At 37.9% G+C, this 12,837-nt stretch overlaps 1 protein-coding gene across 1 annotated transcript in view; it reads left to right on the top strand.

The window, feature by feature from the left end:
* The window catches only part of SPAG1 (sperm associated antigen 1), a 74,618-nt gene extending 61,989 nt beyond the window's left edge, over window positions 1-12,629 (top strand). Inside the window, exons 16-20 of the mRNA XM_069080988.1 lie at window positions 3,887-4,028; window positions 4,914-5,040; window positions 9,202-9,366; window positions 10,862-11,221; window positions 11,369-12,629. Of these exons, the coding sequence (XP_068937089.1) occupies window positions 3,887-4,028; window positions 4,914-5,040; window positions 9,202-9,366; window positions 10,862-11,221; window positions 11,369-11,500 (926 nt within the window). The 3' untranslated portion in view covers window positions 11,501-12,629. The remainder of the gene's footprint in view (window positions 1-3,886; window positions 4,029-4,913; window positions 5,041-9,201; window positions 9,367-10,861; window positions 11,222-11,368) is intronic.
* Window positions 12,630-12,837: the final 208 nt, after the last annotated feature.

The raw sequence follows: 12,837 nt of genomic DNA, 5'->3' as shown, positions 1-12,837 counted from the left end.
CATTGTCCCTCCCACATTTTGGCACCCAGAGTTAGACATAATCCTCCAGGTGTTTCCTAACCAGAGCACAGCACAGCAGAATTACTCTCTTCCTTGATGTTGTTGCCTTCTATTATTACAGCCCAAGTTCATGTGAGCACTTTTGACTCCCACATCATGTTATTGACTCATTGGGCTTTCCATCCATTAGATCTCCTGGGGCCTTTTCAGCATGAATTACTTCTCTATGGCCATTTTGTCTCCCCTGTCCCTCATCCTGACTTCGTACAGCTGATTTTTGGAACTCAAGGGTAGAACATTACACCCAAGGGGTGGGTTGGATTTTATCGTGTTAGCATCCAATTAGCTGTTCCAGAGTCTCTTGATCTTTTGGGATCCCAGTATTGTCATCTACTCTATTAGGTATCATCCCTCCCATCTTTTTGTCATTTGTGAATTTAATACGCTTGACATCTCTGCTTTCATATCCTGTTAAAGGCTTGAAGAGGACAGGACCAGAGACAGAATTTCAATGTTTTCTAGATTCAGGTTGATCTGTCAATTACCACTTTATGGATTCCTTCAGTGAACGAGTTCCAAACCACCTTACTGTGGGCTCAGCCTAATCATGTTTATTTGTTTGTTTTGGCCTTTGTATCCCTAGAGGCCAGCACAGTGTCTGGTACTTAAATAAATGCTTGTTGAGCTGAATCACTCCACTTCGTCGACAAGTACATCACAGTGCAAAGAATAGAAAGAAGGAGAAAAGAGTTATAACAGTTCTTAAAATACCCAGAAGAGAACAGAAGGAAGTGTGAAGATAAGCAGGACAGTTTTGAAAATGACATGAGGAATTTATCAAATATATTTTAATAAGTAAGCAGTATGAAATGGGGATTTGTGCTTTGATATGGAATTCCCTTTTTGTGTTTTATTGTGTGTGGAAATGCTCTTTTTGGGTGTTTAAGTTCAGAACTGTTTTTAAAATAATTGCTAATATGTCACGAAAGATTGCCAGATGGCTTGCTGAAATCCAAATATACTATTGTCTGTGGCATTCCCCTAATTTTCAAATCTAATAACCCTTTCAGAAGCATAAATGAGTAACATGGCATAGCTTATACTCATGAGATCTGTGGTGGCTCTTTGTGATCACCTTCTCCCTTTCTATACAAACCTTCCTTTTAATAATCTTTTCCATGATTTATTAGGAATCAACATTACCCTCCTTAATCTGCAGTCTGAAGTATCAACCCTCCTCCCTTTTGGGAAATCAAGGCAATATTTTCCTCTCTCCAGTTATGTTTCCCACCATGGTTCCTTAAACCACTAAATCATGGTGGTTCAAAACTCCTGTCTGCATGTGCTTTCTGTGTGGTGGCATGTAGTTTATCTGGGCCTGGTGACTTGAACTCATTGAGTGCAGCTTAGTGCCATATTACTCACTTTTCTTATTGGAGTTCAGTTCTGTTATTATTATCATTATTGTGTCCTCAGTCTAAATACAAATCTTTGGTAGAGAATCCTGGAAAAAAAATCACAGTTACAAGATATACAAAAATCAGGCTAATTACTTCATAGCCAAGATTTTTCTTTTTTACTCAAAGCTTGTTCTTATCAAACTTGATGTTCCAAATTTGGTTCCAGATGACTCTTGATTGTTTCCAAAGTCAAGGGATAAAGATTTGCTCCTATCAAAGACAGACCAAAGGACGTCTAGGTGCCCACTGAGTGCCAGGCTCCGTTCTAATATTTTACAGATATTTGATCTTAGGTGCTATTACTATTGCATTTTACAGATGAAGAAACTGAGGCAAACAGAGGTTAAGTGAACTGCCATGTACAGGGATCACAGCAAACTGACCAACTTGGTCAGAATGTGAAATGAGTTTGGATATATGGGTTAGAGTCTTATCTGCCAAGCAGAATCATTTGCATTTTATCCTAGTGACAATAGGAAGCAGCAGACAGTTAGAAATGCTGGACTGGAGCTCAGGAGAGAGAAAACATGGATATGTAGAATAGAAGTCCCTGCCAGAGGTCATTAAGCCTGTGGGAGTTGATGAGATCACCAAAGAAGAAAGCCCAACACAAGAGGCCTGTGCATAGGGGATGGAATGTAGATGATACAGCAGACAATTGAGTAGTCAGACAAGCAGAGGGAGAAGCAGGAGAGGGTAGCATCAGAAACATCCCAGGAGAGAGTGTCTAGACAGAGGGAGGGGTCAGCAGTGTCAGGTGTGACAGAGATGTCAAGGAGGGTCGGCACTAATAAAAGGCCACTGGATACGTTACTCAAAAGCTCATTAACAACCTTGGAAAGCAGAGTTTCATTCAAGTGGCAGAATTGGAAACTGGATTGCTAGGGCTTTAAAAGTGAGTATATAGGTGATTTTCCCTAGGAGTTTGACTCTGAAAAGAAGTTTGAGATGATGGCAATTTCTAGTGAATGATATTTTTTTTTTTGTTTGGAAGACTCCTGGGCCTAGTAGAAAAAGGAGCCAGTAGATAAAGTGAGATCTGAGATGAGGAGAGAGGGAGAGAAGGGAAATTAAAGGGAGGGAGGAAAGAGAGAGAGGGAGAACTAGAAAGAGAAAGACCTAGTGCTCAATGAATAGTCTCAGTAAAACGTGAGGGTGTGAAGTGTGTTCCTTGAAGAGCATTTTGAAATGCATTGAATCCAGGGCCGTTTTGTTCTGGGGGAAAAAGAAATGGATGCCTGTATCAAAAATATCTGAACCACTATTTCTAGAAGGATAGGGACTGAACCCATGATATCATTGGTGAAGAGAACTCCTTGCTAAAGAAACTCTACCTGTGCAGATCCCCACCTTTTCTGTAACTTATTCTCTTACAGAGCAAACTAGAGCACTGAGGTTTAAAGTGACCTGTCGAGGGTCACACAGCATGTATGTGTCAGAAGACATCTTCCTGGCACCAAGGCCAGCTTTCTGCCTATCACACTATTCTGCCCTTCTTTTCTAGTAGCTATGCCAAACATATAGTAGAAAGTTTAAATTATGGTTGTTCTTTTTTAAAATCTAGTTTTCTTTAGCATATTACAAGTTTGTAGGGTCTTGATGAATTCTCATTTTTAAACCTTTTACATTTTAATCATTTAGATTGTAGGTATGATAGATAGGATTTTTTAAAATATTTTTGGTAATGAGTAGTGAATGTTTTTAATCTTTCTGGTAATGAGTAGTGAATGTTCTTCTTGCAGTAGTTATGACCTTCAGTTCTTTGGCTCCAGGAAGCAAATTACTATTTTATTTTTAGCTACTATTGTAAAATTTTGTGACAGTTTCTGAAAAAAAAGCCTTTGTACATTGTGCATGAAAGGCAATGTAATTGGCCTAAACTTTAGTAGTTCAGGTTGTAGGTGAAATAGACAATCTGTGAATGACATTTAAAATTAAACTTATTAAAGTTTCCAAGTCCTCAAAAACTTGGTTAAGGCCTGCATTTGAGCATCCTCTTGACGCTACACCAGGTAGTGTGGGGAAATGTTACAGAGCATGGTCGAAACAGTTGCTATGACCTTGGGGTGTTTGTGTTAACAATCATGTCTGGTGTAGTACTGACCTTTCCCAGACCTCTTAATGTTCTCTTTGCCTCTGTCACCCTGTGGTGACTTAAGCTGCCCTAAATGCTCGGTGAAAAAAAAGTAAGTTGTACAAACACACCAAATGAATTTTAAAGTCCACCCTGGACTTAATATTAAGAATTCATGGGAGTCTTCACTGCACAATTACTGTACTTTACCATAGCTAGTATTTTTTTCCCGTGTAGCATTGACATTCACATGAAGAGAGAAACAGCATTTGGGTTAACCTGAACTAGGTTTGTAAATGCTAGGATCTTAGAGCTACCTGTATGAAAAGATTCCCTTTTTCCTCCCACATAGGTGAAAGACGTGAAGACATGTTTGCAGCCCTTAAGGAAGAAGGAAATAAATTTGTGAAGAAAGGGAAATATAAAGAAGCTATTGACAAATATAGCGAATGTTTGGAGATAAATCACAGTGAATGCGTCATATATACAAACAGGTAAATTTGGGTCTGACCTATAACGTCTAATGGGATTTTTTTACTGGGTTAGTGCTGACAACAGATCCCTGTAGAAGAAGTTGCCATTATTGTTTTTTGTGACTCTGGGTTTAATAACAAGTTCAGTTGTTTCATTCTTGTCCAACTCTTCCTGACCACATTTGGGGGTTTTTTGGCAAAGATACTGGAGTGGTTTGCTATTTCCTTCTCTAGCTCATTTTACAGATGAGGAAACTGAGTCAAACTGGGTTCAGTGACTTGTTCAGGGTCACACAGCTAATAAGTATGTGAAGCCAGATTTTAACTCAGTTATTCCTGATGCTAGGCCTGGCACTCTATCGGCTGCACTAGAGCTGCCTCTGTTTAATAATATAAATTGGTCTAACTCAGTGTTTCTCCTTTGGGAGTCACAAAGCTTCTGGGGGTTGTTAGCAGGCTCACAAAAATCATTACTGCTCCTGTTAGTAGTTCTTCTATGGCCTCCTTTCACACCTCTCTAGTTCTGTTCACTCTAGATGAGTGTCCTAAATGAGACAGAGCGTAATTGTTGAGTTTCTAAAAAGCAAGGTAGTCATGACAGTTAAAATTGTCATGGAGTGATGGGGAGAATTGGTTTTACTTCCCCAAGCCTTTTCAGATCAGTTCTTCAGATGATAGCCGTTCACTGTGTTTGTGTTTCCTTTTTCATCCATTGAAGAACCACTAGGTCTCATTCTTCAATGACTATGAAAAAGTCAAGTTTCTAATAACGTACCAGCAGCTCCCACACAGAAGCCTCAGGTCCCTGACTTCTGGCTTCTGTTTAGCATTCATGGTTGTGAAGTATGAAGATATTTGAGAGTCACTGCCTTCTGTGATGCTATGTTCCCTACCTTATTATACTAGGGCTCTTTGTTACTTGAAGCTATGCCAGTTTGAAGAGGCAAAACAGGACTGTGACCAAGCTCTTGAGATAGAAGAGGCTAATGTTAAAGCTTTCTATAGGAGAGGTCTTGCTCACAAAGGACTAAAGGTAAGAAAAAGGGGAAAGGAGATAGATAGATATATATCTAATATATCAAAATATATATATAGGATATATTTTGTGGCATGGCGGAGAGAGTCAGAGGACCTGGTTAGGACCCTCACCCTGCTCTCTGCTGCTATCACTGTGATCTTTGGAAAGTTGTTGAATTTCCCTCAGCTTCATTCTTCTGTAACATGTGAAAGTCAGATGAGATGACATCTGAAGTCCCTTCTAAGTCCAAACTTATGATCCCATGCATGTCCAAACAGAATTATTTCAAAATAAATCAAGTGTCTTTCATTAACAAAAGCATGGAAAGATGAAATAACATAGTTTCTAATGGAGGAAAAAAAGAATTAAATTATCAGTTGGCCAACAAGCATTTTATTAAGTGTCTGCTCTATACTATGAACTCGGGGTATAAAAGAAAAAGGGATGGAGGAAGGAGATAGATATTCTGTTTAGGAGATAAATATGTACATATGTAGGTACGCAAAAATATATGTACAAAATAAATGTAAAGTAATTTGACAGCAGAGAAAGTACCAGCAGCATGGAGAATCAGGAAAAGCTTAGAGCCTTGAATCAAGGCAGCTAAGGCCTCTGAGATTTGGAAGTAAGGAGGGCTGACATTTGAGGCATGAGGCAAAGATATGGGGACAGAAATGGAAAGTCATGTAGAAGGGACAGAAGAAAGCCAGTTTGACTGTCCATAGAGTTCATGGAGGGCACTAATGTATAATCCGGTTGGCAGGGTCAGTTTCAGCCAAATCATAAAGAGCTCTGATTACCAAACATAGGAATTTATATTTAATCCTAGAGCTGAAAAGAATCTATTGCAGTTTACTATGAATTATAAATCCAGAGACTTTGAGTCTACTTCTGCCTCCATATTAACTAGCTTTGGGACCTTGAACTAGGCAGTTTGACATCTCTGTGCTTAATCTATAAAATGACAGATTTGGATTTAATGATCAGTGCCTTCTAACTCGAATATCCTATGATTTTATACATAGATTTTAGTTTATTCTGAATTAATTCCTATCATACTTAAAGTAAACACAGCTAACAAGAATCAGCAAACTGTTACTGAGGACCACCACCATTACTAAGTAACGTCCATAGGTGCCACTAGTATGACATGAAATTAAAAGAGACAGAGACAGAGACACACAGAGAAAGATCAAAGAAGAGAAAGAAGAGATTGGAAAACATCTCTCTTTGGTAGAGAGAGTAACTTGAGCACATCTAAGGCTTTAAGTGGAATGACCAACATAGTTGGGCATATGTTTCTATTTGATGCTGGAAAGGTGAGGTGACAAGTTTATAGCCCATCATAAAGCAACAGTTAGCTTAAAAGAAAGATGGATTTTTGTTTTATTTTACACTTTTTTCCTTTGCATTCACTCTGTGTGGAAGTTGTGATATTAAAATATATCTACCTAAAAATAGAAAACTGTTATATAACAAACAAAAACTAGGAACATATCAAAAGATTTCAGTCTTGATAATAGTTTTATTTCAAGATTATTTAAATTGACAGTGTTCTCAGAGATTACATTTGCAGAAATTATATGAATTCTATGAAACTGTGACAACTTGTTTGCGTTTAATGGAGTTTTGCTCTCAGTGTCCCAACTCTTGCCTCTTTTTTTTTTTTAAACAAATTTCTACCTGAAGGTCTGAGTGACCTTTCTGCTCTTTGTTTTCTGAATACTAATCACTATAATATGTATTTGCTTATTTTAAAGCATTTAGCATAGTAGAACTATTTGGAACAAATATGTGCATGAGGCCTGGTTTAGTTTTCAGTTAAAACTTCAATTTCCTACTTGTTTCCTTATAAAAATTTCCAGTCGCCCTCCTTTAAGAATCCTTCACTATGGCCATGGCCACTGATTTGTGTAGGTAAAAATCTGACTTTGGGTCAAGCTCTCAACTCTTGTTTGTGTCCAGGGCAGAATAATAATCTGAATTTAGAGACTCCAAGATAACAGGGAAGGTAGAACTAAGTTTTTGCTTTCAGTGTGAGAATCAAGTATAGGTTTTGGTAAGCACAATAGTCAAAATCTGCTTGGGTGGGTTATAATAATAGAGTTAACTACCCAAGATGGGAATTTGCAACTACGGCTTATATTAGGTTGGGCTCTCCCCAAAGCTCAGATTTGGTATACTTCTTAAAGGCAGTCAAAAAAAGAGTTAGGAGCGGGTATGATTACCAGTGAACAATGGGAAAAGTAAATAATCTCTACTTTTGTTTCTGCTCCAACCTTTAACCCCATACTTTGTCACCATCAGAAAAACACCTCCTTACTAACATGGATGAATGTTCAGGTACGAGATACCTTTTAAACATATTATTCACATTAATAAGAGGCAGCATGGTTTAGTGGATGGAGAGATGGCTTCTGGGTTTGCGTTTTGCTCCTGACACATACTAGCTCTGTGACTGACACATTGCCCCAAAGCGATTCTCTTAGATTCTAAGTTACTGTTGAGTTGATGCCTATATCTGCATATCCATGGAGCCCGTTTCCACAGCTACCACTCCCAGGACTGAAAAAAATCACAGATATGATATGGACAAAAAATAACATCTGTAGTAATTTTAAATGCTAAGTGAAGATTTACCAGTGTGGGGAGTTTTGTAAAAGTCACTTAGGGGGAGGCTAAGTGGCTTAGTGAATAGAGCATCGGCCCAGGAGTCAGAAGGACCTGAGTTCAAATCCAGCCTCAGACACTTAACACAAAAACTAGTCGCGTGACCTTGGGCAAGTCACTTAACCCCAATTGCCCTCCAAAAAGCAAAAAATAAAAATAAAAGGAGTCATTTAACTTTTGTTGAAGTTAGCTTGAAGATAAACCAAATTGCATGTTTGGTTTCCCTAGGGAAGGCCATTGCTTGAGGGTACTCAAAGAACAGAAATCTGTACTCTCTTAGGATGAATGACTATAAATTGTCTTGTTAGACTTTTCTTAATTTTTTGAGCTATGTGACCATAATGTATTTTTCTGGTTTGACTTCTTATATTCTATCTGCTTAATTTATGGGCTAGAGTGTAACAATAGTGTCTGGGCTACATGAATTTAACTTCAAGAACTTCAAAGTCAGCATCTTTTTAGAATTCAAATTTACTTTCTCATAATGGACATAAATGTGTAAATGTCTTAGGTGACCTTTAACTTTGGTGTTGAGATTTAGTGGTAGGTGATTTACCACCTTGACAGCAGTTCAATATTTAATTTCCCAAATGGACTGCCCTGTCTCATCTAGTATACTTAGTAATTTTTCCTGGTCCAAGAGCATATGGGACAGTTCCTCAGAAGCAGGGGGTACATGAATGTCTGCCTTTTTTTTTTTAGCAAGATAAAAAAGCACCCAAACAATGACTTATTACAAAATAATTATTGCTGTTTTAGGTTTTATATCTACAAAGTTCGAAAAGTCTTAAGCTTTAAACTATAATAACACTGTGTCTACATGTTTTACAAATGTAATTACTGAAAACGATATCATTTTAAAAGATCTTAAAATATACATTTACATATTTATGTCCATTAAGAGAAGTGAATTTGAATTCTAAAAAGATGCTTACTTTGAAGTTACTCAAGTTAAATTCATGTAGCTCAGGCAGTATTGTTACATTATAGCCTGTAAATTAAGCACCAGATAGAATTTAAGAAGTCAAACCAGAAAAATGCATATAGATTCATATATACACACAAATATATACACATATATAGGGGTATGCATATAAAAAAATACAGACTGTGAAAGAACCATATGAAAATGCCTTGCATCTGTATCACACTTTTTAAAAAAGCATATTTCTATGAAATTGCCTGCAAATAATGACATGACTTTTATACATCTTTATTTGATCTCTGGGAGATTTTATGAAGCAAATCTGTTTGTATTATAAACACACTTAATTCACTACCAGGTTATACTATATAATACTTTGGCCCCATACACCTTAATTTATGAGTCTTTTGAAGTGGAATGTTTACGGCCTTGGGAGCTGGGATGAGGGCAGGCCTCTGAATCTCCTACTTAAGTATATAAAATTGAATATTACACGCAGTTTCCTAACCCATGCCAGTTTCTACATGATTTATAAGAATCATTTCTTCTCCCTTCCCTCCCTCCCCCACTTTGAATTTCAGAATTACCAGGAAAGTTTTAATGATCTCAACAAAGTTCTCCTAATAGACCCAAATATTTCTGAAGCAAAGAAAGAGCTTAAAGAGATAACCGTATTTCTTAATAACAAGGATGACACACTACTACACAGTCAAGAAAAGGAAAGAAGGAAAATAAAAATTGAAGAGGTATTATAATTATAAAAGTAATTTTGGGATTATAAAGTGTCATTTGGGGTGGGGGAGAGGGAAGGTGATGGTTTCTTCCCAGGCTGAGCTTGGAAACCCTAGCCTGAACTGATTCACATCGTCCTCCTGATGGCCCTGGAAGCAGACTTGGGATAAACTTAGGCCAGCTGAGACCTCTTTGAAGCTTAACTCAACTCCTCAGACCTATATCCCAACACCTGAAGTTCTGGGGCTATCACAGAACGAGACCAACCTTCTCTCCTTCAGCTAACCTAAAATTCTATTACTGCAGCTTAATCCTTTATAGTCTTGATTTGTCCTTAGTGAAGTATGTGACAGGAACAGTGGTCTTTATAGAAGTGAGGACAGGCTGGGGAGGAGGCTCCCTCAGTGTCCCCCACTTCCTTCCCCACAGCCCCTTCCCACCAGCCACTTAGAAACCTGCTTTGGGTGCCTCCAACACAGCTTCCGGCCTTTACTTCCTACCTGTGCCTCTCTTGTTCCAGGTCCTCCACAATGTGGCACCCCCGACCTTTGCAGAGCCTTTCTCACATTATTCTCTTTCATGCCCTCTTCACCCCAGTATCTAATACGTGACTTCATATCCTTCATTCTTGAAGAGGACTGTGACATTAAGGAGGTGATGCCATGACTTGCAAGTGAATTGGATTTAAGTGAGGGAGGGCTGTGCAGTCACTGGCCTCACTTTCTCCTTGGAGCCATCTGGGTCCAGTGACTAGATATAGATCAGAACAACTAGAGATAGCCCCTAGGTACCTAATAACTATCTCCTGAATGAATTAACCAAGGGAATGCCTCTGAAAATCATCAAATTAGTCTTGTGATTTATTTTCTAGGAAAAGGAAGGTTGAGAATTTCTTGTCTGTGATTACTATTCTCTAAAGTATTTCAATAGCATCTATCTATGCATATATATGTGTGTATGTATATATACATATATAGAGATATATACATACATATTTTATATTCATATCTATCTATCTATCTGCACACACACCATCCCTCTATCAGATCTTACCTGTCACATCTAGAGCAATAAAGCAAAAGAAGCAGTTGTCCTGCTTGTCATTAATTTAGTTGTGTTCCTAAAGTATTATAAAAGTCAACTTTAATAGACTGGATAATATTTTAAATGCTCTAAGAAGGGAGCTTATTATTTGAAGGATCAGGAGCAATAGACATAGTTGTAGACGGGGAGTTTTGAGAACCAAGTTCTAGTCCATCCCAGCTCTACTGCTGCCTGCCTGTGGGACTTTAGCCAAAGGGCTGCAAAACTAATAGCTTCAACTAGTCTCTCTAAGGTCCTTCTACTGCTGAAATATGTCGGTTTGATTTTTTATTTTTGTAAATTCATGTTTCTGTAAAGTATATTTAATTTAAACACTAGTTTGGGAAACACCAGTTGAGCTAAGACATGTGTCTGTTAACGTATCGTGTTACTCAGTGTCAAAATTAAATTTTTTCCGTCATGAAGGTAATGGAGAGCAGTGAGGAACAGCCCGAAGGTGGTTCTCCCGAGAATGTCTCAGTTACCTGCCACAATTTGGAGAAAGCTCCAGCAACGAGTTTAGAAAAACTCCACATCTCAAAACCTGCCAATGCCTATGAATTTGGGCAAATTTTAAATGCCATAAACATGAGGAAGGACGAAGAAGCCTGTGCAAAGCTCTTAGCCATCACAGACCCAAAAGATTTGCCAGCATTGCTGAGTAACAAGCTGGAGGGGGACACTTTCCTCCTCCTCATCCAGTCTCTAAAGAATCACCTTCTTCACAGTGATCCCACATTGGTCTATCAGCATCTTTTACATCTGAGTAAAGCAGAAAGATTTATGGTAAGCTACTGCCAAATGCCTTACTCTTTATGCAAATTGATGTGTTTTAGAAAGAGAAGGTTCCTATTCCAGGATTGATATTGCTTTGATCTTTAAAATGCTAGCTGACTGTGCTGTTGTTATCGGGTAAATGTCTTTATCTTTCAGATGATGTTGACACTGCTTAGCAAAGGACAAAAAGAACAGACTGAACAGCTGTTGGAGGCCCTTTCAGACAAATCCAACCATGCGTTTTCTTCAGAGGACATGCAGAACTTGAAAAAGCATTATGAGCTCTAAGCCAAGATTTAATTTTCCCCCTGAATTTCTCCATCCATGAGCAGGTCCTGGGAATAGTTGTGGGCTGGGGCTATAGACTGGATGGATAAAGCTGGGCTTTGAAAGGCGCCCTCTTTGTCTGCACTAATGAAGATTTGCAAACGATTGTGTATGCACACATTCCTACAATCTGCTGCTCACCTTCTAACTGTATATATTGTCTTAACATCTTTTTATTTAATGAGTTGACTCAATATTGATTCGTTTTGAGCGTATTTAAGCACATTCACCTTTTACAGTTTCCATCTTCCTTTTAGTCATTCCTTTGGTAAAACAGTTGAGCTAAATTTGCATTCTCTTCTACTCTGAAAATGGAACTTTTTAAAATGTAATAGAAATATATTTACTTAGTTGATTTTTAAAATTTAATTCCATGAAAATCTGACTACTGTGTTGTCTTCATTTCTTGCACAAAACCTATTTTTATACTGCTAATACGATGATGAAGTGGATGCAGTTAAAGAAATGCTGGGTGTCCCAAAAGTCTTAGTGCAGCTTACGCTTAAATCAGCACTAATGCTTTGAGGACATCTTGTACTTCAGTACTATGGGGAGGTATGTGGTTATGAAATAAATGACCCATATTTAGCATAAGATGAAATGTGATTTCTAGATAATCAGGCTTTTCAGGCTTATGAAAGAATGATCCTTTACTATTTCTCAAAGTAATTATGGGAAGCAATAATTTGCCTTTCCCAAAGGTCTGTTGTCTACCATTGCACATGACTTTTTTCCCAATGGTGTTTGCCACACACAGTAATTTCAACTGTCATAGTAATAGTTTTTTATTTATATCTGACAGTAATCAGTCTTAATTAAAATATTAATATTATTAAGAAGTTCTGTAGTTTTACTTAGAGACCTTAAAAAGCAGGGTGCTATGTGCTTATGAAAACAGAAATGAGTCATTTTGCAAAAACCACCTGGTCTTAACTCTTTCCTTTGAATTGTCTCAACCAAATGTTTGCATATTTTTCAACCAGATTTTACTACTGTTCACTTAAAGTTCCCCTTTTCTTTTTGTTTGTAAATCTGACCACATTTACTTCCTCGTTGTAATTTTGAAAGTAAAGACTTTGGGCCTTATTAATACTGAAAGTTTCTCTCATAGGATTAAAGGAATGGTATTTCATATAACCTGGGAAGCCAGTTCTCTCACTAGTGTAACTGGTGCAGGGAAGACTTCTTAAAAGACACTGAATTCAATTTATTCAGGACATAAGATTCTTAGTACTGCATTATCTGTCTCCTGTCCCATTTCCTCCATCTTTTTTTTGGGGGGGGGGTGGGGGGTAAGT

The sequence above is a fragment of the Petaurus breviceps genome, unplaced genomic scaffold (genome assembly GCF_028583685.1).
Source record: "Petaurus breviceps papuanus isolate PSGF00001 unplaced genomic scaffold, PetGlider_PUasm1.0 98, whole genome shotgun sequence".
NCBI lineage: Eukaryota > Metazoa > Chordata > Mammalia > Diprotodontia > Petauridae > Petaurus > Petaurus breviceps.
The sequence above is the reverse complement of the archived record's forward strand: the minus strand, read 5'-3'. Positions and strand labels throughout refer to the sequence as shown.